General features: G+C 45.2%; 1 protein-coding gene across 1 annotated transcript in view; it reads left to right on the top strand.

Moving 5' to 3' along the window:
- Positions 1-20,367, top strand: part of ITPRIPL1 (ITPRIP like 1) — a 70,127-nt gene extending 49,760 nt beyond the window's left edge. The window contains exon 2 of the mRNA XM_069619089.1: positions 18,137-20,367. Within this exon, the coding sequence (XP_069475190.1) occupies positions 18,163-19,989 (1,827 nt within the window). The 5' untranslated portion in view covers positions 18,137-18,162 and the 3' untranslated portion in view covers positions 19,990-20,367. The remainder of the gene's footprint in view (positions 1-18,136) is intronic.
- The last annotated feature ends 1,643 nt before the right edge of the window (positions 20,368-22,010 follow it).

The following is a 22,010-nucleotide window of genomic DNA, read 5'->3' as shown; positions in this document are numbered from 1 at the left end:
TGTGGGGAGAAAAAATGCTTCTTTATATTGGTGGTTTTTAAGTGCCAATGTGCAAAAGATAGCCCTGGTTACCAGACACTCAATGTGGCCACATGTACCGTCTCTTTGTTATGGTGAAAAAGCCTAGCCATAATTGTCTAGCGCGAAGATGTGTCCACAACCCATCTCTTCTTTTTTATGCTGGACTGCTGAGCGGTATTTATACCGGGAAAGGGATGTGCTCTATACTTCGGATGTTTGCTATATTGGTTATAGCTAAATGTCAATGCGCACTTTAGGTTGTGCCTGTACTCTGAGTTGCCTAGTGGTAGTCGTGGAGACATACTGACACAAGTTTGTTATATTATCTTCAACATTGAGGATACTGGTAATACATGGCCAATTAGAAAAAGTGAAGGGGGACCCTTAATGAAGGGGGACCTTCAATGATATTCATCTATCAAATGTTGGAAAAGGGGTGGCATCAAATGAGTGCATTCCATTCTATGGCGATGTTAAGGCCATATTTAACCGTATCTAGATTATAAATCCATTTCTGCTCGCATCTTGTGAGGTTGAGATCCATATTGCCTCCTCTCGGGGATGGTTTGATAACTTGTATGACACACCATAATAAATCTGTGCATTTATGTTGTTGATGGATGTAATGGGCCACTAAGGGTTTGTTATCAATTTTATTCCGAATGCAAGATTTGTGTTCACAAATTCTCTGACGTACCTGTTGTTTAGTCTTCCCTATATATGGGATACATTACTCACCGTAATCGTATTTCTGATGCTTGTATCTGCTTAGATTCACATGCTGTGCATAGGCCGACATCTAGTGGAAGCTGCGGAGTATTACAGTTTGTTTTTCGAAACTCAAAAATGGGCGTCGACACAGGCGTGCCAGGCAATTGGTGAATGTCTATAGCTGTGCTATGGTGTTACGTAGTTGAATGCTTTTCATAGTGGTGGTCTGTGCACAGACTGAACATTTTCCACAACGATGGTGCCCCACAACTGGTGGTAGGCCCCAGAGTTGTATCTGGGTGGTAATCGCCTTGGGCACAACGGGATAAGTGTGGACCAAGGCGTCCTTGATGTTGCATTGTCTTTTAAAGGCAAAACGAGGCATGGGAACATTAAAATCCTCAATTTTGATCATGTACCAGTGCCTTTTAATGATCTTTCTAAGATGGCTACTTATAGGGCTATATGTGCTGACACATGTTATTTTTCTTCTTTGTGCCGGTGTGTGGATTCAAGACTGGCGATCCTATTGCTGTGCAGTGCTCTTTTATATGCACGGTGGACTGTCTTTTTCGGATAGCCTCTATCTTTTAACCTTGTTTTCAAGGATTTCCCATATTGTTTGTACATCTCAACTTGTGTACAGTTTCTGCGGATGCGCAGAAACTGCCCATACGGAAGTCCTTCTTTTAAGCTCAAAGGATGGAAGCTGTGATAATTGAGTAATGTGTTTTTATCTGTGGGCTTCCTGTATAAGACTGTTTCTATGCTACCTGCATTGGTTTTTTGTATTTGAAGATCCGAAAACGGTATGGTATGCAGGTCGGTGTGTATAGTGAACTGTATATTAGAGTTCTGCACGTTAAGCCATTCATGGAACTTTGTCAAGTTGTCAGATGTATCTCTCCAAATCATATAGATATCATCGATATACCGTAGCCATGTTATAATCGATGTGGAAAAAGGGTTAGAAGAATCAAAAATGAATTGTTGTTCAAGGTCATCCATATATAAATTTGCCAAATCTGGGGCGAAAGTCGCTCCCATGCTTGTGCCCTTTAGTTGATTATAGAAACGTCCGTTGTATAGGAAGAAATTCTCTGTTAGAGCTAGTCTTATGCATTCTAAAATGAATGCGGTGGGGACACTGTTGAATGCTCTAGTACGTCTGTCTAAGTATTTTGCCATCACCTTCAAACAATCCTGTTGTGGGATACTGGTATAAAGACTGACCACATCCAAAGTCACCAAGATGTCGGATGGATTGAGTTGAAAAGTCTCCAATGTTTTTAACATACTGGTCGTATCTTTGACATATGATGTCATTTGGGACACAAAGGGTCTTAAGAACCAATCTGAATAGATTGAGAGCGGCTCAAGAATAGAATTTATCGCCGCTACAATGGGTCTACCAGGGGGTATTTTGTCGTTTTTATGAATTTTTGGAATGATATAGAAAGCCGGAATGGTAGGGTGTGTATTGACCAGAAAGTCTTTTTCTTCCGGATCTATCCATCCTTTGTCCATTGCATGTTTCATGAGACTACCTATCTCATCTTGGAGCCTTGGTGTGGGGTCTTGCGCCAGTTCCCTATATGAAGTTTTGTCATTTAGATGTTTCATTGCTTCTGTTTCATATGCTTCTTTGCCCCATAACACTATTCCGCCCCCTTTGTCTGCGGGCTTGATTATAAATGAGTCGTTAGACTGTAGGGATTTTAGAGCCTCTCTCTCAGCCCTTGTAAGGTTGTCTCTGGAATTGTTTTTGGTTCTTATCGGATTTCATGAGAAATTCTTTGTTCAAACGCTAGTATTGCAGGACTAACCATTGCATTTGTAGGTGTAAACTTTGAAGGGGGTTTGAGACCTGTAATAGTCGGTTCTTTTCTCGATGGTGTCGGGTTCCTAAAGAAATATTTTAGACGTATTGTCCTTTAGAACTTTTGAAGTTCTATTTCTGTCTCAAAGGATTTTGCCCTAGTGGTTGGAACAAAAGACAAACCTTTAGAAAGGACACTAATTTCCATGGAAGAAAGGGAGTGTGAAGTTAAATTGAAGATCGGAACTACCAGGTTTGGGGTGGGCCCTGCCAGTTCCTGGTATTCATCCGGGGTGGTCCTTGATTCTTGTTGCAGCCGCGTTTGCCCTGTCCCCGAAAAAATTGGGGCGGTCGTCCTGTTTGGCTGGTATCTGAACCACTACTTGTGGAGGCATTTGAAGAGTTGGAAAAGTTGACAAATGGTTTTTTCCTATTGCCTGCGTTATATGCTCTACCTTGGTTGGCTTTCTGTAAGTCTTCATAATTTTCTACAAGATAAGGGTACGTTTTTATCTCCAAAAAGGGAATAGTGTTCAAAGTAAAAGTCAAGGCTTCTTCAAGCTCTCTAGCTTGTACTCAGTTCCCCTTCCCCAAGTTCAAGGTAGTTCATCAAATGCATGGGTTCCCTTCCCCAAGAGTTCAATTCTTCCAGCTTCCAAACCAACACTTGATTTCAAAACAGAATAAAGTATTTGCACAACACAGGCTCCTTTGTAGGTGGCTTCAGCAGCTGTTCATTCAGGGTTACCCGGTCTAAGTGCAGTTGTCAGACCGCACCGTCCACCCATTACAGGTCACACAACCGTTACCCTTCCTTGACTGCATGTCCTTTGCCACCTGTCCACTGCTCCACCTAAGCATGGAGGGTTGCCTCTGTCATGTGTGTCACACTCTTTCGATACTGTATTATGACTTGGTTAACCACCTTGTACTTGTCACACCTCCTGGTATTTCCTTGGCTCTTGCCAATGCTTGTTTATGCAGTTCTTTGTACTCTCTTGGCTGTAACCAATGTTGGCCTTTCTCATGCTCTGCATTCAAGTCCTGGTGTTCCCTTGGCTTTGCTTCCACTTGTTTCAGTTAATGCAGTTCATTATATTCATGTGATTCATATCTCCTTTCAGTAAGATCCACAATTCTTTATTTTACTCCTTTCAATATGCCCAAGTATTTCCAACTTGCTTTCAATTTGTTAGCTCTTCAAATTGCACTTTAACTTGCTTTCAATTCGTTCGGTATTCAAATTGAATCTTAACTTGCTTTCAATTCATTTGGTCTTCAAATTGCACTTTAACTTGCTTTCAATTTATTTGGTATTCTAATTGTGCTTCAACTTGCTTTCAATTGGTTCAGTCTTCAAGTTGCACTTTAACCTGCTTTCAATTCCTTCAGTATTCAGATTGCACCTTTACTTGCTTTCAATTTGTTCAGTATTCAAATTGTACTTTAACTTGCTTTCAATTCGTTTGGTATTCAAATTACACTTTACCTTGCTTTCAATCCCTTCGGTATTCAAATTGCACTTTTACTTGCTTTCAATTAGTTCAGTATTCAAATTGTACTTTAACTTGCTTTCAATTTGTTTGTTATTCAAAATACACTTTAACTTGCTTTCAATTTGTTCGGTATTCAAAATGCGCTTTAACTTCATTCAGCATCATCGCCTGCCAGCCTGGTGTTCCGCCTCTCTCTGGTGTCACTAACCAGTCAGTCTTACGGCTCCTCGCAAGTCCTTCCACTGCCAAAGGTTCCTGGTTCTCTGTGCAGTCGCTTGCGTCTTCTCCCGGCAGTCTCCCTGTGGCTGGCGCACATCTAGCAATGCTTCCACAGCGAAGCAGGATAATCAGGACCACTTCCTTCGGTCCGGCCGGCCTCCTCATTACAGCTTGCCAACGGCTTCCAGCTTCTTCCACTGCCGCTTCCTGCTGTATACACACTGCACTGCTTCCCACTGCTTCCCAGGCCTGATATGGCATTTATAACGCGCCTACACACAAGTGTTTCAAGGCGCGATGAGGCAAGGGAGGGGGAACAGAGGGAAGACAGAGACACCGATCCCTCTAGGCCAGGTGACATTGAGATAGTGCAGGGTAGGGGGAGGGGGAAAAGTGCGAAGGGGAAAGGGGAGGGGGCAGTGCAGTACATAGGATAACAATAGAATAAATAAAAACCAATTAATACAATAAATAAGAAGTGCAGCCAAGTGGTGGCAAGTGGATGGTTAAGTGCAGGCATCAGGTGTCAGGTGCTGATAGGGGGCTGTAGTGATACAGAAACAGCCCCCGAGAGCAGAGGATACCAGGGGGCAGTGCAGGTGTGCAACTGGCGGGGAGGGGCCCTGGGCCCGAGAACAGAGGGTAGCCAGGTGACCAGTGCAATTTCAGATTCAGCCAGGAGTTCAGCAAGCGAGAGGAGGAGAGAAAGCAGAAACAAAGAGGAGGGTCTTGAGGTGCTTCCGGAAAATGACCGTGCTACAACCGACTGTGCTATAGTCGACTCTATTGCTGTCAGGCTTCCCAGTTTTAAAGCTCTCCCCTCCATTTCTGTTACAGAAAAGACTAGACTGCTCACCAGAAAAGCGGCAGTCCTTTTTGTTCTTGTTGTCCTCCTCGTCCCAGTACTTGGTCCTCTTCTTCATCCCAGTATCAAACTGATGCAATTTGGGGGATACTTTAGGGGAGTCACAGTACAAGGGCTGACAAAAGCCCTGGAAGGCTTGCGGGATGGAGGGTTCATGGTGAAAGGGAAATGGGGGATACCATGTCTCACCGAAGGACGTCCTCTCCCCATTCTCTGAATCTCCTGCAACCAGGTGATCCTCCCTCGCATATCCACCCCCAGGGTCGGAATCCAAAAGACACTGGCCATCTGAGAGGAGGATACCGGGGGAAAAGAAGTGAGGACGCCCTGAGGTTCATCACATTACCCAATAAGGCTTGTGCCATTGGCCCAGAACTATTATGCAAAAGGACAAAATATCCAACTTGAAGGTTACAAGTCTCCCATTCTTGCTGTAGCCTCGTTGTTGTTTGAGCTTTTTGTTTGTTGTTGCTCACCACCTGCAATCACTCTTGACTTTTATAGAGGAAGTCTGTCAAGTTGGTTTGGCTTTCTTCCTAGCCTTCCTGGTCTTCTTTGACCATGCCTAAGACTTTCCTTGAACTACATTCACATACCAACGCAAAACTAGAGAACGTTATTTATGCTTGCATAGTCTTCTGAATGGCAAAGGCAACCAAGGTCAGTAATTGCTCCTAATACCGCATGCCATTGTCAACAACCTTTCTCAGCAGGTTCTTGAGTAATCTATTGAAACATTCCATAAAGATATGCACCTTTGGGTGAAAGATTGAGTCCAGTAATGTTTTGCTCTACGTGAGAGATTTATTGTACTCTATTACATTGGATATGAAGCAAGTCCATTGAAAGATCTCATGGGGAAACCACAGCATCAAAAATTATGGATTTAAAGTCTCCAGTACTTTCTGAGCTGTATTATTCCCTAAAGGGGCATGCCACTTGTGCCTGTCCTATTATGTTCTTTCATCTCCTCCGCCTGCATGTGGCAGACGGTGCTGACACTTTTACTCAGTTGGACACATTAATGGTTCCCATGCACTTGTAGTGTTACCAGGACTTAAGTTTTGTTTTCTCACCCACTTAGTCTTACCTAAATCATTTAAGATTATAAAGGCTTTCCATTAAATTGCACAGGTTGTGCATACTTGACCTCTTGCTGTTTTTATTTTATCATGTGATGGGGCACATCAAAACCTTTACTGCTTGTTACTTGGTCACAAAGACTGTGACAAGGAAGAAGGGACATGGATGTTGTGATGTGACATTTACAGGAACATCCTTCACAAAGAGATACCTGCAGAATATTTCCACAACCTCATGAACCACTCGCTGCTGGCAACAGGAATCGTACGAAGGAGTTTTAAAGTGGCCGACATTAAACCACTTCTCAAAAATCCTTCAGGTAACACAGACAGCCCCACCAACTACAGACATATATCAAACATCCGTTACCCGGAAAAGCTACTAGAAACCTACATATATGGACAAATTCAGACACATATAGAAATCAACCATTTATTGGACCAGGCACAAGTCGGCTCCATGCCTATGAGGAACTGAATCAGCACTACCCTCCATCTGGGACGACCTAAAAATGTACTCTGACTCCAACATTACTTCCACACTGTTAGTACTAGGCCTTTCAATAGCCTTTGACACAGTCGACTAAGCAGCTCTAATCAAAAGAAGCCAAGAAGTGGGGATAAGCAACACTGCACTGCAATTTATAAAATCCTTCCTGACAGAAAGAACGGAAATCACCCTCCAGACAAGACTCATCCTTCTCACCACAACTCTTCAACATTTACATGACCCTACTTATGAAACTCATCAAGGTCATGGTTTCACTTGCTACAACTTTTGTGAGAAACCTGAAGGTGTCTCACGAACTAGTCCCCAGGGATCTGTCATCCAGGTGGCCAGGACACGCCCATCACTATTGGATCCAGCTCCAGGGTGTGGACCAGTGGGTGAGGATCACCTGGATGAGGGGTCTTCGGGAAGTGGGTACCCCCTTCCTTGTAACTCCTTTTCCCCATCTTACCCTGTAGGATATTTAGAAGCTCTGCCCCCAACCCCGTTTTCCGACACAAACACTTTCTTACACCGTGACAGACAACGGACAAACACCAGAGCGGTTTACCTGATATGTCCCAAAACAATGGTCAGGCAGAGTCAGGCAATTGATAATAATCACACACACCTGACGGCCCTTTACCTTCCCCACAGGGATAAAAGGTGGAGCACGAGAGCACACTATGAGCAATGCCAACCGCACAAGGAAGTAGCTATTCCAGGACGGCAGTTTAAACAGAGACGAAAGGCGGCGAACGATGAAAGAATGACAAGGAGGGAAGTGCCATTGCCCTTTTCAACCAAGACCTGCGAAGCCTCTGGAAAAGGGAACATAAGACCGGGATTTACAGCTGACGTGTGGTGTAACAGGTGTCAAAAGTGCACGGGGCCTCCCACGTTGATAACCCAGGCAGTGAGGCACGCTGGCTACCGTGGTACCGTCCTTGGCTCCAGAAGCAAGACAAGCCAACAGGTTCAGCAGAGCCAGTGAGTCGGAGAAAGCTGAGAGCAAACCGAACGGTGTTGAGCCCAAGGTTGTAATCGACAACATTATGTGAATGCAAGAAACTTGTGAACAAAGAACTTGTGTATGTTTGAATTTTTGGGAAAGCCCAGAGACGGACCAGCTGCAGAGTAGTCAGGTGCCACAGGAGTGCTCATTCGAAGGACTCTCACTGGCACCTTTTGTTTTAGTGCTGAAACTGCAAGTACCAGAAGGCCTTATCATTTTGTGAACACTTCTTTCTTTTCTGGTGAACATTATCCCACACTATATGGTAACTTAGAAGTAAGGATTGGCAATAGGTTTTTTAGTATAGGCCCTTTTTATTTGACAAGACGCCACCAGGACTGCCTTATTATTACTTGATGGTTGTAGCTTACTCCCATCTTAGCTTTAGGTTTAGATTAGGTGTTTTTCTTATCCATGCATACAGTTTAATAAACACCCTCGAACTGTGATGACTTGTGTCTGTCTTTACTGTTGCCACCATGAGTTCCTTACACTATTCAGATGTGTCATACTCTCGCCCCCCAAACTCTCTGCATCAGGAACTCTGCTTCAGTTCTGTGGTCTCCAGCCATGTTCTTGGCAGTTGCCATTTGTAAGGAAGGCATGGTATAAAACAGTGAAGACAGACACAAGTGATCACAGTTCAAGGCGTTTATCGAACTTCAATGGGTTGGTTGAACGCCTATTTAACCCTAAATCTAAGGAAGGGAGCAAGCTACGACCATCAAATAATAATAACGCCATCCTAGTGGAGTCTCTGTCAAAATAAAAGGGCCTATACTAAAAAACCTATGGTCTGGATCCAAAGGCGATGGCTGTTCCCTGGACACCTGAGAGAGAGAGCCCCGGGACTAGCGGGTGAGATACCCTCTGGTTTCTCACACATGGCACTTCCTGGACGGTCCATACGTGACAAGACTTCATTCACCGGCCATCACACATGGCTGTGCCGTCGTGTAACATGATCACGTGATCCACGCCACAGCTGGAAGTCTATTTACTACACCGCCTTCCTGACTCTGATGCTTCTCAACTGTTGGTTTCCCGGCATCAGATGTGTGTTTGTTCTTTGTTCTTTGTCTCCACAGTGTTTTGAACTCGCCACTTCTCTGAAGGACTGGTTTGGATTTTACCACCTGTCCTTGGTATTTGGCTTGGTGTTTTCTGGGTGAAGACTTGATTGTTTTTTTTCCTTCTTTTTGGATTTTCCTGATATTTGTTTTTTTGGATTGACTTTCTTGACCATGGATTGTCTTTTGGATTTCTTGGGAAATTGGATTTTTGATTTGGCGTTCTGGACCCTTTCTGCTGACTCTTGGATTACTGCTTGGAACCCTTGACTCTTTTTGGAACTGTAAGCTGTGTCCTGGATATCAGCCCCCTCCCTCTAGCAGTGCGTCCTAGTGCCACTCAGATATGCCCTCCATCTACCTCACCCTGGACCTGCACCTTGGATGAACCAGGTACGCTATTCTGAGTAAGAGGGTATGTTTTGCAGCGGTGGGGCGGGGGGTGTTACTTGCTCAATGCACTAACACTTTCTGTCCCTTCCTTTAAGCTGTGAGATCGCCCGGTAGACACGCACTCTCTCCATCCTTTTGCACTATCAAGCAGCCAGTTGGAGTAAGTTATTGATTCCCTGGCTGGTATATTGTGCAGAAGGCAGTTCACTCTCCTGGGATGACAGATTGAGAAGACTGTCCCACCTGGGTGTATGTGAGAAACCTGAAAGTGTCTCACCCGCTAGTCCCCGGGGGCCTGTCATACAGGTGGCCAGGACACGGCCATCGCTTTTGGATCCAGTTCTCCGGGGAGTGGAAGTTGGACACCGGACGGTGAGGCCCAGTTTCCCCTTCCCTATAACACCTTTACCCCATCCTACCAGTTAGGATACTTAGGGATTCTTAGGATACTTAGGATTCATAGGGATTCTTAGGATACTTAGGGATTCAACCCCCCGCACCCTTTTCCACACAAACACTTTCTCACTGACAACTCGCTTTGAGGGAAAACCCGAGCCATATACCTGACATGTCCCGAAACAATGGTCAGGCTGGGTCAAACAATTACTGATCATTACACACACCTGACTTCCATCACACTTCCCCACACGGATAAAAGGCGGAGCACGAGAGCAAACTCTGAGTGAGGCAAAGCACATGAGGGAGCAGCAGTTCCAAGATGGCAGTTTAATATAAAGCGAAAGACGGCGAGCCCGAAAAGAAATACAACGGATGGGCCGTTGCCTTTTCACCGAAAGACCGTAACTGTTATGAGCCTTCACGAATAGAAAACATAAGACCTGGAATTATATGATATGATATGGCATTTATAAAGCGCAAATACACAAGTGTTTCATGGCAGCTGAAGACTCCTGCATTGTGTGTCGGAGGCTCTCCTGCGGCGATTGTCAAGGCAGGGAGAAGCGGTTGCCGCCGTGGTACTGTCCTTGGCTCCCACAACAAAGAAAAGCCAGTGAAGGCAGCACAGCCGGTGAGTTGGGGAGACTGATACCAACCCGGGCTGTCTGGAACCCAAGGTTGCAAGCAGCAACATTGAATGAAGGAATTTGAAGAGGACAGTGCATGAAGCATATGTGGCAAATGATGCAAACATAATTAATGCACTAAATGAGTGACTGAACTTTTCAATGAAGATAGATACCGTAAACAGAGTGGTCCGGCACCACGTGCGTGCTCCTTCGAAAGTCTGTTAGGTATCCAAACCCAAAAGGGGACAAATGTAAAGAGAAGGAATTGTAAAACGGAAGTGGTCTTGCAATGGGTCAAGCTAAACCCTGTGCACATTCGAAAGTCTTTGATACTAGATTGAAATTGGTTTTAGCCCGGCTCAGCGATACTAATTGTGTTAAAAAAATTTAAAAAGAGATCTGAGCCTGACTGAGGGGGATCAAAAGAAAGGGGATCTGAGCCTGCTGAGGGGGATCCGGGTGAACCGTGAGTCACCCGAAAGAATATCCTGCGAACATTATGTTAAAGAGATCTGAGCCCGACAGACGGGGATGAAAAAGGAACGGACATTGTACTAAAGAGATCTGAACCCAACTGAGGGGGATCTGGGTGAAAAGTGAATCACCTAAAGTGAATACTTGTAGAAATCCAAAGAGGAAAATAACTTTTCGTTTGGTTGCATCAGGCCATCTGAATGAAGAGACTGAGACTGTGCTACGCGCAAGTAAACTGTCTTGTCCAGTGCTAAAACCATGGGGAAGGGAGGCCAAGGCCTGAACATCCTGACATATCGTTTTGAACACTTCTTTCTTTTTGTAACATTATCCTGCATGCTGTTTGTATTTAGAGGTAAGGATTGGCAATAGGATTTTTAGTATAGGCCCTTTTATTTTGACAAGACACCACTAGGACTGCGTTATTATTTTTTGATGGTCATAGCTTGCTCCCATCTGTAGATTTAGGTGTAGGTAGGCGTTTATCATACCCTTGTTGAAGTTCAATAAACACCCTTGAACTGTGGTCACTTGTGTCTGTCTTACTGTTGATACCATACCTTTCTTACAGTGTACTTTCGGGGGCAGCGGGGAAGCCGTAGCAGCTCTCATGCAAGCCATAATGGCCTTGTGGACCGAAATGAATATCCCGAATGCAGCGATTCATCAACGCCTTCATGACATCCAGGGAGGGTGTTTACCCCTTCCTCCCGATGATAAATTTGGGGACAATGTACTGTGAGGAATCTGAGGGGGTCCCCACTTCTTTCCCCAAAATATCCTCCTCCCAGGTGGCTGGGGAAAGGCCGTCGCTTTCGGATCCTAACCCTGGCCTGCCTACCTCCTGGAATCGGAGAGACTCCCTTTCCGTTAACCCGAGGCAGTGCAGACCCTGGAAGAGAGGCGTGCCGAGCCGGGAGCAGCGACTGCCACAGAGTGCCTGCTGATGCACAGAGCAGCACCCGGCGACAGCGTAACCAGTGAATCAAAACAGACTGAATTACTCTGGAACGGTGTGGTGTGAACCACATAGTTTGTGCAGGTGGGAACGCTCGCGTGTTCATGAGGGACCGGGTAATCAGTCGAAATGCCGGTCCAGCTTAAAATACAGATGATTGATAAATACGCTAACCTGAAGGCGGAAAGAGATGAATGAAAGTATTTTTGTGAATACCACATGTCTTCAATGTTGTTGCACTGTTTCTCCATTGCTTCAAATGCTATGTCAGGCCCTTGTATCCATTTGACATCTTATCTGGGCAACTGACCCTATGATACCATCTGAGTATCATGAATTCTTAGATGGTTTTGATGAATGGCAGGCTGAACACTTAGACCCTGCATCGTTTCTATGATTGCCCAATAGACCTCATACCAGGGGCTCTGATCCCGTCAGGTAGAGTGTACTGCTTGACCCCTAAGGAATGTCACATATATTATTAAAGGAATATCTCGACAAATCCATATGCAAAAGTCACACTAGGCCTTTGCGCTCTCCTGCAGCCACTCCCATCTTCGGAAGGGGGCTTGTGTCAACTACAAACAAATCAATCAGGTTACCATAAATAACCAGTGCCCGATTCCATTGATCTCTGTACTTCTCGGCCAGTTAAAACAGACTTCCATTTTTACAAAGCTTGACCTGAGAGGGGCCTACAACCTGGTCCGTATGCGTTGTGGGGACGAATGGAAAACCGGCTTCTGTACATGACATGGACTTTTCGGATATATGTTGATACCATTTGGATTGTTCAACGCCCCTGCGACCTTCAATAATTCTTGAACGATATATTCCAAGACATCCTAGATATATACGTCATCATGCATCTAGACTAAATATTGATTTTCTCGCACTCTTATTCCAGTCATGTTTCAAATTTACACCCACAGAGCTCAACTACATGGTAACAGAAAAAGAGCTTTTGCAATCAAGGACGTGTTACAGGCCTGGAGACATCATATTTTGGGTGCCAAATGGTTTTTACAGATCACAGTATTATCCGGGATGTGAGCTCTCTCAAATGCATGAATGGTAGCCATACGCATTGGCGCCTGTTCTTTCCAGCATTCGAGTTTTTGATTAAACACTATCTTGCCTTGAAACATGGCAGAGCCGACTTCTTGTCTCGCATTTCCGGCAGAGACCTGTTGCCCTGCTATCCGGCCAAAATTCTCCCGACCAAGCATTCTATTTGTCTTTGTACTTTGTACTCTGCCCGTACCAATGACCACCGCCATTAAAGACTGGTTATACTCCCATGGCGATAAAATCTAAGACTGCAATGTGGAATTCCAGGAGGCACCTGTACATTCCTACTCAAGGAACCAGGCAACAACCCCTGGAATGGTCCCATGACGTCAAGTTTCATGGGCAGCCCGGTCAAATGAAGACCATCGCTTTCCTCAAATGCTGGTGTTGGTGGCCTGAGATGAAACAACCATTTTATGACCTGTGCGATAGGTTCTCAAGGAAAGTGCATATGTTGTAGACACATGGGACTGGTACAATCCATGCCAATTCCCCACAAACCATGACAAATGGTGAGCATGGATTTTATTACTGATTTACTGTTGATGGGGTGGAAGAACACCATATTGGCGGTGGTCGTCTGTTTCACCAAAATGGCCTGCTTAGTTCCCTGCTCTGGTCTCCCTTCGGCTCCTGTTCTAGCTGATCTGTACTTCAAACACATTTCTGTCTCTTTGTGTTTCCCTCCATTATCATCTCCGATCGTGGATACCAATTTACCTTCCATTTTTGGCAGGCCCTTACATCACTCATGGGCATCGACGCATGCTTCTCTGCTTAACATCCGGAGACCGATGGCCAAACAGAACGAGTTAACCAGACTCTTGAAAAGTTCCTGTGGTGCCTTTGCTTACGATAACAGGATACCTGGCTATCCATGCTGTTTATGGCTGAATTTGCATATGATAATGCTCCCCATTCATCAATGGGTTTCTCTCCCTTTTAGACATTATACGGCCAACACCCTCGAAGCCCGCCTCTACCCGATTTCCCCAGCCCTGCTGTCCCTGCTGATGATGCATGCTTTTCACACCTTCAGGACGTTCACACACAAATTCACAAATTCTCTCCAACCTTAAAGACACTCAACTATGCATGCATGCATATGCATATTGGCATCGTCAACCAGCACCTGCTTATCCTCCTGGTGACCTAGGTTTTCTCTCTTCAGGTTGCCTCAACATACCCGGTTCCCGCAAATTGTTACACTATTTTCTTGACCCCTACAAGATTCTTTGTTCCATTAACCCAGTTGCTTACCGTTTGGAGTTGCTGCATTCATGGCGTGTTCACCCTGTTTTTCCACCTCTCTACTGCAACCGTACATACTTAATAAACGCCTACTATCTCGTCCCCCCTTTACAGTTGGGGTCTGCGGATGAGTACAAAGTACGGACGTTTTTGACTCATGTCTCTCTCATGGTTGCCCATTTTACCTGATCGGCTGGAAGGGTTACGATCCGGAGGAGCGGACTTGGGAACGCTTGGAAAATGTTCACACTTCCCACCTTGCTGTCTTGTTTCCACTGGCTGCATTTGGATTGCCTGCGTGGTCCGCAGTCATTGGGTGGGGGCTCTGTCATGTTCTCGCCCCCCTAACTCACCACGTTGGGACCTGCTTCAGTTACGCGGTATCCGGCCACTTCCTTGGCAGTTGCCATGGCACATCCTGGACGGTCCGTACATGATGAGACTTCATTCTCTGGCACGTCACGCACAGCAGCGCCCTTGGGTAACATGATCACATGATCCACGGCACAGCCGGATTTCTATTTACTACGCTGCCTTCCTGACTCGACGATTCTCAACTGTTAGTTTCCTGGCATCAGAAGTGTGTTTGTTCTTGTCTCCACAGTGTTTTGGACTCTGCGCTTCCCTGAAGGACTGGCTTGAATTTTCCCCTCTGTCTTTGGTATTTGACTAGGTGTTTTCTTGATGTAGACTTGATTGGTTTTTGATCTTGAGTTTTTCCTTCTTTTTGGATTGTCTTTTTTGACCCTGGATTGTCTTTTGGATTTCTTGGGATATTGGATTGTGGATTTCGTGCTCTGGACCCTTTCTGCTGTCTCTTGGATTAGCGCTGGGAACCCTTGACTCTTTTTGGAACTGTATCCTGGACATCAGCCCCCCCACCCTCTAGCAATGCGTCCTCATGCCGCTTTTTGGGTCCCTTGCTAGTATATTGTGTAGAAGGCAGTTCACTCAACTGGGATCAGTGCATGACAAGATGACACGCAAATCATCAACACCAGCGTCGAGATAGACCAAACAAACCCTTAACAACTGCCTCTAACAAATCAACGGATGGATGAGCAGCAACAGCCTTAAACTCAACCCGGACAAAACAGAAATTATGCCCAACAACCTTGCCATTCAATAGCAGATACCATGGTCTACCAAAATGGTAAACAGACAGGAAGTTTCCAATGATTTCCTCTTTTTTAATGTGCTTAATACCAGAGACCACTCTCTAAGCACAGGACCAGGCTTCAAACCTTTGCTTTGCGTTGTCTTGTTTCCAAGAAAAAAACATTGCACCTGACCTATCCTCCCAGCCCAAAGTAATTAAAAATCTCTGAATATTGATGGACACAACGACCTGGCACTAGACGCCAAGTCAATGCAGTAGTGAAGAAATGCTTCTTCCATCTACGCACAATCAAACAGACACTACCCTTTCTCACCTTCCCACAAAGACCCTTGCCATCATCTCTCTCGTCATGTCAGGAATAGACTACAACAACAGCATCTACCTTGGAATGTCAGACTACCTCACTGAAAAACAATAAAGGATACCGAACACAGCAGCAAGAATACTCCTTAGACCCAGTAAGAGAGAGCATATCACATCAGAATCCATACACTGGCAACCGGTTAAAAAAGGATGCACTTCAAAACATTCTGTATCATCCGCAGAACAATTTATGACCAAGGGGCAGAATTGCTACAAGAATAAATCTCCATATGTAGACCAAAAGGAACCTTGAGATATAGCGATGCCATACGTCTTGAACCCAAACAATATTTGAAAATTAAATATGGTTGATCAGCCTTCTCATACATCTCAACAAAACTCTGGAACACCCCCCAACGAAATCCGCACAATAGAGGAACATTGGACCTTCAGGAAATCCCCCACAAACCTTGCTCTTTGCCAGCCTAAACATCCAAACGACGGTCCAAAAAACGCGTGCAACCTCAATACAAAAAGGTACACCATGAATTATGGGTTCACGTTTTGGGACATCAAGTCCAAGTCAATTAAGATGAGTAGACCCCATCGAAAGAAAACGTAATATCTCTAACCACTGCATAAGGGATTTCCGTCTGAACACCAATCTTCACAACATTGGCATAAGGATCTCCTACCAAATACAGCACTCACACACGGATACCACAACACCAAATCTAAAATCATACAGCAAAGTCCACACCTCCTCCAATAACTCACACAATCACAACATGCTCAATTCCATTCTCATGTCACAGACACACATAAATAACGTATACAGACTCACACACTCGAACGCCCACCAATCCATACCACCTTGAAGCAAACCCAGCACACAGTGACAGGTTTTCCTGAACTGAAACAACCAATAGAACAACATTAGCACTCTTTTTATTTTTCACTTTATTTTCATTTTCAATTACAGAAAAACAAAGTAAATACAGAATAACAATGACTAGGTCAATAGTGAAATTCGCATAGAACATCATTTAAGAGATATCAATTAAGGAAAAAGGAACCACAAACTATAAAACATCCCAATAAGAAGTACAATCAACGACCACACATACAGGACCACAAACGACAACATAAAACAAAACATAAACACCCACAACACACAACATATATTGTAAACTAGACCAATCCGAAAATTCTCAAATGAAGCACATTTCACCCATAAAGATCAGAGAAATGCCCCCATTGTTCATCATAGCATCCTTCCTTGTGCAACTTACATACCACCTAAAAGCAAATCTAACACTGTTCGTTTTTTTGGGCTGAAACTACCAACAGAACAGCAAAAGCACTCTTGTGCTCTCCCTGTCCTCCCAGTTTAGGGCCGGGGTGTTCTACATCCCAAATTAGGGTTCATGCATTCACTCTAGACGCAGTGCTGCACCTCTGCAATGGAGAGCAATGTAGATTACCAGTAAGTAACCGAGATATAACATTAGACTACATTACATTATATCAGCATGCACCTCTTGCGAAATGGTCTTCTTACAGGGCAGTAACACATGTTTCTCAGCTTCTGAAGTCAAATGTTTCTTTTGTAACCATGAAGAGCATTCACCTATCACAAACTTTTCATTTTATTACATTAAATTCCTAATTTAACACATCTCACTTTTAACTGTAACATAACGAATTTTGCCTTTTTTCTTTCAATTTCGATCGAATTGAAAAAAGGCGTCCCTCAAACTCAGTTACAATGTTGTTTACTAGCGCACTAGGCCCTACCATTATGTTTGCTATATCCAGAAGCCAGATGCTTAGATGGAAGCGAGATGTCTTTCTACGCAGGTGATTCGGGGCAGGCTTTCATAGCTCGAGTCGACTACACAAGCCTGCCACTTCTTGAGAGATTCTGATTTCAGAAGGCACATGAGAGAAATTGATCGGGGTCTATTGATAACACAGCAGTTCAGAACTGTGGAGTAACGTTGCTGAAAATGTTGGGGGGGACATGTCATCTGAAAAAAAATGCCCCATTCAAATGAATGCGGACAAAATCGTGTGCCATGAAAGTTGGGGGGGGGACAAACACCCCCCTCACCCCCTAAAATTACGCCCATGGCAGTTCTGCCACTGCATCACAGAAGGATTTCTGGGTGGAGAGGGCAGTCTATGGGCGAGGGTGGGTTGCTACTCCGAGAGGGAAGCGCAGAGTTAGAGAACTGATTGATGTTCAGTGTTTAGTAGCGGTCTCTGTCATACTTAATAATGATGGACATCCTGCACGGTTTGGGGAATTCACAGTTCCTCTTTCAAACAACCAAATCTAAATTGTCCTTGTTTGTCGCAACTCAGAATCCATTTAGCACATTGAAGTCCATTCAAGAGTTGTAGGTGTCCCTGTGTTTGACATTTAAAATGATGGGGGGGGGGTGTGTGAGGAGGTTGGGGATAAGGAATTCTCTTGAAATGTATGCCAGTCATATGCTTGAAATGTCTGCCAGTCATATGCTTGAAATGCACTAAGGTTAGGCTGGAAATATACATGCTATGGTTAAATAAATAAGAACATTTAATTCATAAAATATGACATCCAAGTTCAATGATGGGAGAAAATGTGTGAGATTTAACATGAAATAAATGTTGCTTGTGCTGGTGGCCAAACTTACTTCATGTTTCTTTCCCAGGGCTGTCCTTACACAGATTGACAATATGCTCTCTATGTGCTTTCCCTACAGCATTGTCAGATGTTCACGCAGCTACCATGGCTTTACTGAGCATGTACGTCCTCGTGGTCCTGCTGCAGCTCATCAGAGGGCCTATGCTCTTCCACAAATGGGACGATCCACAGGCCATAGACCACATCGACCAACAGAAGTTGCTGCAACTGCGGAGGCACCTCATGGAACAAGAGTTTGAGTGGCATGGCCTGGAGGACCCATGGTGGGAGGAGAAACATGACGTTGCGTGGAACCACATGAAGACCCATGAGGTGGCATGGGGTGGAAGACTATGGAACCTAGGGCTTTTCCTAATCTTTCTACTGGTGGAGCTGTGGTGGCAGCAGCTGCAGCGGGAAGCAGTGCTCGGCCACATGCAGAGTGAAGAAGAGGACTACGACTTAGACATAGTGTTGCCATCAACCCACCTCTGGCCTGGTTGCATGCCAGCGAGGGCCACCCTGGATGCCTTTTATGAAGGGCACATCCAGCATGGGATACAGGATCTGACTCATGGCTGTGACTTTGTTGAGGGTTTTACGGACAAGCTGCTGGAGGCCTGTCGGATCCTGGGGCGCAAAAAGGGTGGGCTTGTACTGGAAAGTGGACTAGGCATAGGCAGCGCATTTGAAGGATGGGGTGGGAGCAAAGAGCCCACCTACGATGTTTTGGTGCCATTTCAGCCCCCACAGGGTTACACTTTCCGAGCGAAGACCACATGTTTGCAGAGTAATTTAGACAGGTGGGGTGTATGTCAAATCTCATTGGAATCTCAGTGCCCATGCACCTGTGGTGAGGCACCGTGCCAGCTGCACCCTAGGGGAAGGGTTTACCACAGCCGACACGGTGTGCCGCTGGACACACTGTTGTGTACTGAGGCTCACCTGGACACGCAGAAAGTGCACACTTGGTTCCAAGTATTGGTGGACAAGGCCTGGGGACTCATCTCATACAAGTACGACTTTAATCTCGCACTGGTGCCCTCCAGTACATGCAAGTTGAGACTCGAGTACAAATCAGGCCGGGTGTTGCACATAAATATGATCCCCGCAGTGCGCCGCAGCAACTCCTCCGTCTTCCTGGTGAGACCAGCTTTGGAGACGGCAGATGTGTCTGGCGTCTACTGGATGGAGTCCTTTGCCCTTTACGAGTGCCAATTCCTAAGGTTAATGAGGCGCTTCTTACCAGAGAACAGTTGCCACCTGAAGTGCCTCAGTATTATAGCCCACCTGAAGGAGAAGCCACCACCACCTGGCAATGCTGCCCTGACCTCTTACCACTTCAAAACAGCACTCATGCACCTGCTAACCACACGGTCACTGGATGCCTGGCGACAAGAGAGAATTGCCCAGAGAACACAAGATATGCTACGCTACCTGGGACGTGGCCTGAGCGAGAAGCGCCTCTATCACTTCATCATCGGGAATGCTGCATTGCCTCAGGAGATTACAGTCCCTGGAGAATACCGCAGTGCTGACTCGCAGAATCTTCTGCGTTCCCTGGTGCTGCAACGCAAGCTTTATGGGCAAGCAGAGCACGAGTATGAAGAAATGATATCTGCATTGACTGGCCTTACCTCTCGAAACCCTGACCCAACAGTGCCTTCGACCTCCCCATGCCCTGACCCAATGGTGCTCCAAACCTCCCAAGGCCCTGACTTGACTATTCCATTGACCTCACAATTCCCTGATGTCAGGGTGCCTTTGACCTCTCAACACTGTGACATGCCTGTGCTCGAAAATTCTCAATACCTTGACTCAATGATGCCCCAAACCTCCCATTGTCCTGACCTCATAGTTCCTCAGACCGCCCAAATATCAGACTTCCCTGTGCCTTTATTGCAAACAGCCTCTGACATCTCATTGCCTTGACCTATCCCTGGCCTGGCACTGCCAATGCCCAATCCTTGCAGTATCTCTTAACTCCCAATTATCTGTCCTGACGGTGCCGCTTGTCTCCCAATGCCCAACATGACGCTTTCCCAGAACTCCCGATGTCCAACATGACGCTTTCCCAGACCTCCCAATGCCCTGACCTAAAGGTTCCTCACAATGTCCAATGCCCTGACAACACCCATCACCTCCCAATGCCATGTCTAAATCAGACACTAACCACACTCTCAATATTCTATTGAAGCTTTTACCTGAAACAGTCCCTCGCCCTAGTACTAGCATATTACCTTATAGAGCTCGAGAAAAGAAATCATACATTTATCTGAATTCAATTAAACAACGTGTTCTCTGCAAGATGAAGCTGTGATGTATGTATGTGTACATGACATGGAGTGAGACAACTTAAGATCTCAGATGTGTCTATAGGAGTTACTTTGAGTTTTACTGTATCGGTACAAACAGGCTGCATTTCAAATACTGTCTCTCTTCACCCTCTGGCTCATGGGTACTGCATATGGTATGTATCACATGAGTACATTGAACAAATACTGCATGCAGTCAATTGTCCAGGATTATGGGTTATGGTACTGCTCAAACGTGTGCTGCCACCACAAACCTTGGTAGTAAAATCACCTCCACACACACACACACACAGACAGTCGTTTAATTATATTTTTGTTCCTTCACTTGTGGGCAAAATGATGGTGGGGTATCACCAACAGTGAATAACGAATAACGAGGGAGGGAGCATTTCAGTCCCTCTGTGAATTGTTTCCCCACGGGACTTCTGCAGAATGAACTGCTGCGCTTTCATATGTATTTCCATACCTTCCAATGTATTTTGTTTTTCTTTTACTTCCTATGGTAAGACATTTAATCTATGCGATATTCCCAAAATACTGCATATCGGGCATGACCTTATCGGTGGCAGCAGAATTTCTCAGATAAGGCACTGGCATCCTGAGATCACCACTGTGATCTTACAAGACGGTAAGATAGCTCAGCGGGTTGAGTGCTCTTTGCTGTGATCTGAGTGTGATCTGCAGGTCGCAGGTTCGAATCCTGGCAAGGCCAACTCAGCCTTTCATCCTTCCGAGGTCGATATATGAGTACCAATTTCGGTTGGGTGATATTGTATGTAAATATGTGCTCTGTAAAGTGCTTTGGATTAAGGTGCTATATAAATAACACATCATTATCATATTACCACTGTGATGACTGGTGCAGTAGAAAAGCATTATAACATAACAAAACAATAACTGTAGGATCAGCATTAAAATGCAGCTGTCTCAGGCCTGCCACATTTTTGGGGAGGATTTACTAAGCTCAACAAATAGTGCAAGTAGCACTTTCATGTTTTGGTTTACGTTTTACTTACCCTATTTTTTGGGAGCTTAGTAAATTTAGGTTTATTTTTGACCTCAGTAAATCAGCACAATACATATATACATATGGCGCTGATTTACTAAGCTAAAAAATAGTGTAAGTAAAACTTACACCACAAAATGGCTCAAGTTCTACTTATGCCATTTTGTTTAGTTTAGTACATTAAGGGCCTCATTACACGGAAGGCGGTAATGGTTAACGGCCACCGTTAATGGTAACGGTGACCGTTAACCATTACCGCCTTACTACGAGGTCCCTTAGCGGGTTGGTGCTTTAACGCCTGCTTTTTGCAGGCGTTAAAAACCAACCCGCTAAGGGACCTCGGAGCTAATTACGGCACCGCAAAATTGCGGTGCCGTAATTAGCGCCTTCCCCATTCCCATAGAGCCCTATGGGGCAGAAATGGGAATGGGGAAGGGCAATGGCGGAAGGGGGATTTACCGCCCCACCAACCTTGGAATGGGGCGGTAAATCCCCTTTCCGCCAAGGCGGTGCCGGTAATTTACCGGCATGGTCCAGGGTGCTAATAGCACCCTGGATCACCGCCTTCCGTGTAATGAGGCCCTTAGTCTTACTTAAGCTACTTATGTACCTTAGTAAATCAACCCCATATG

The sequence above is a fragment of the Ambystoma mexicanum genome, chromosome 10, assembly GCF_040938575.1.
Source record: "Ambystoma mexicanum isolate Mex_15411 chromosome 10, UKY_AmexF1_1, whole genome shotgun sequence".
Classification (NCBI taxonomy): Eukaryota; Metazoa; Chordata; class Amphibia; order Caudata; family Ambystomatidae; genus Ambystoma; species Ambystoma mexicanum.
Note: the sequence above shows the minus strand (reverse complement) of the source record. Positions and strands in the feature narration are given on the sequence as shown.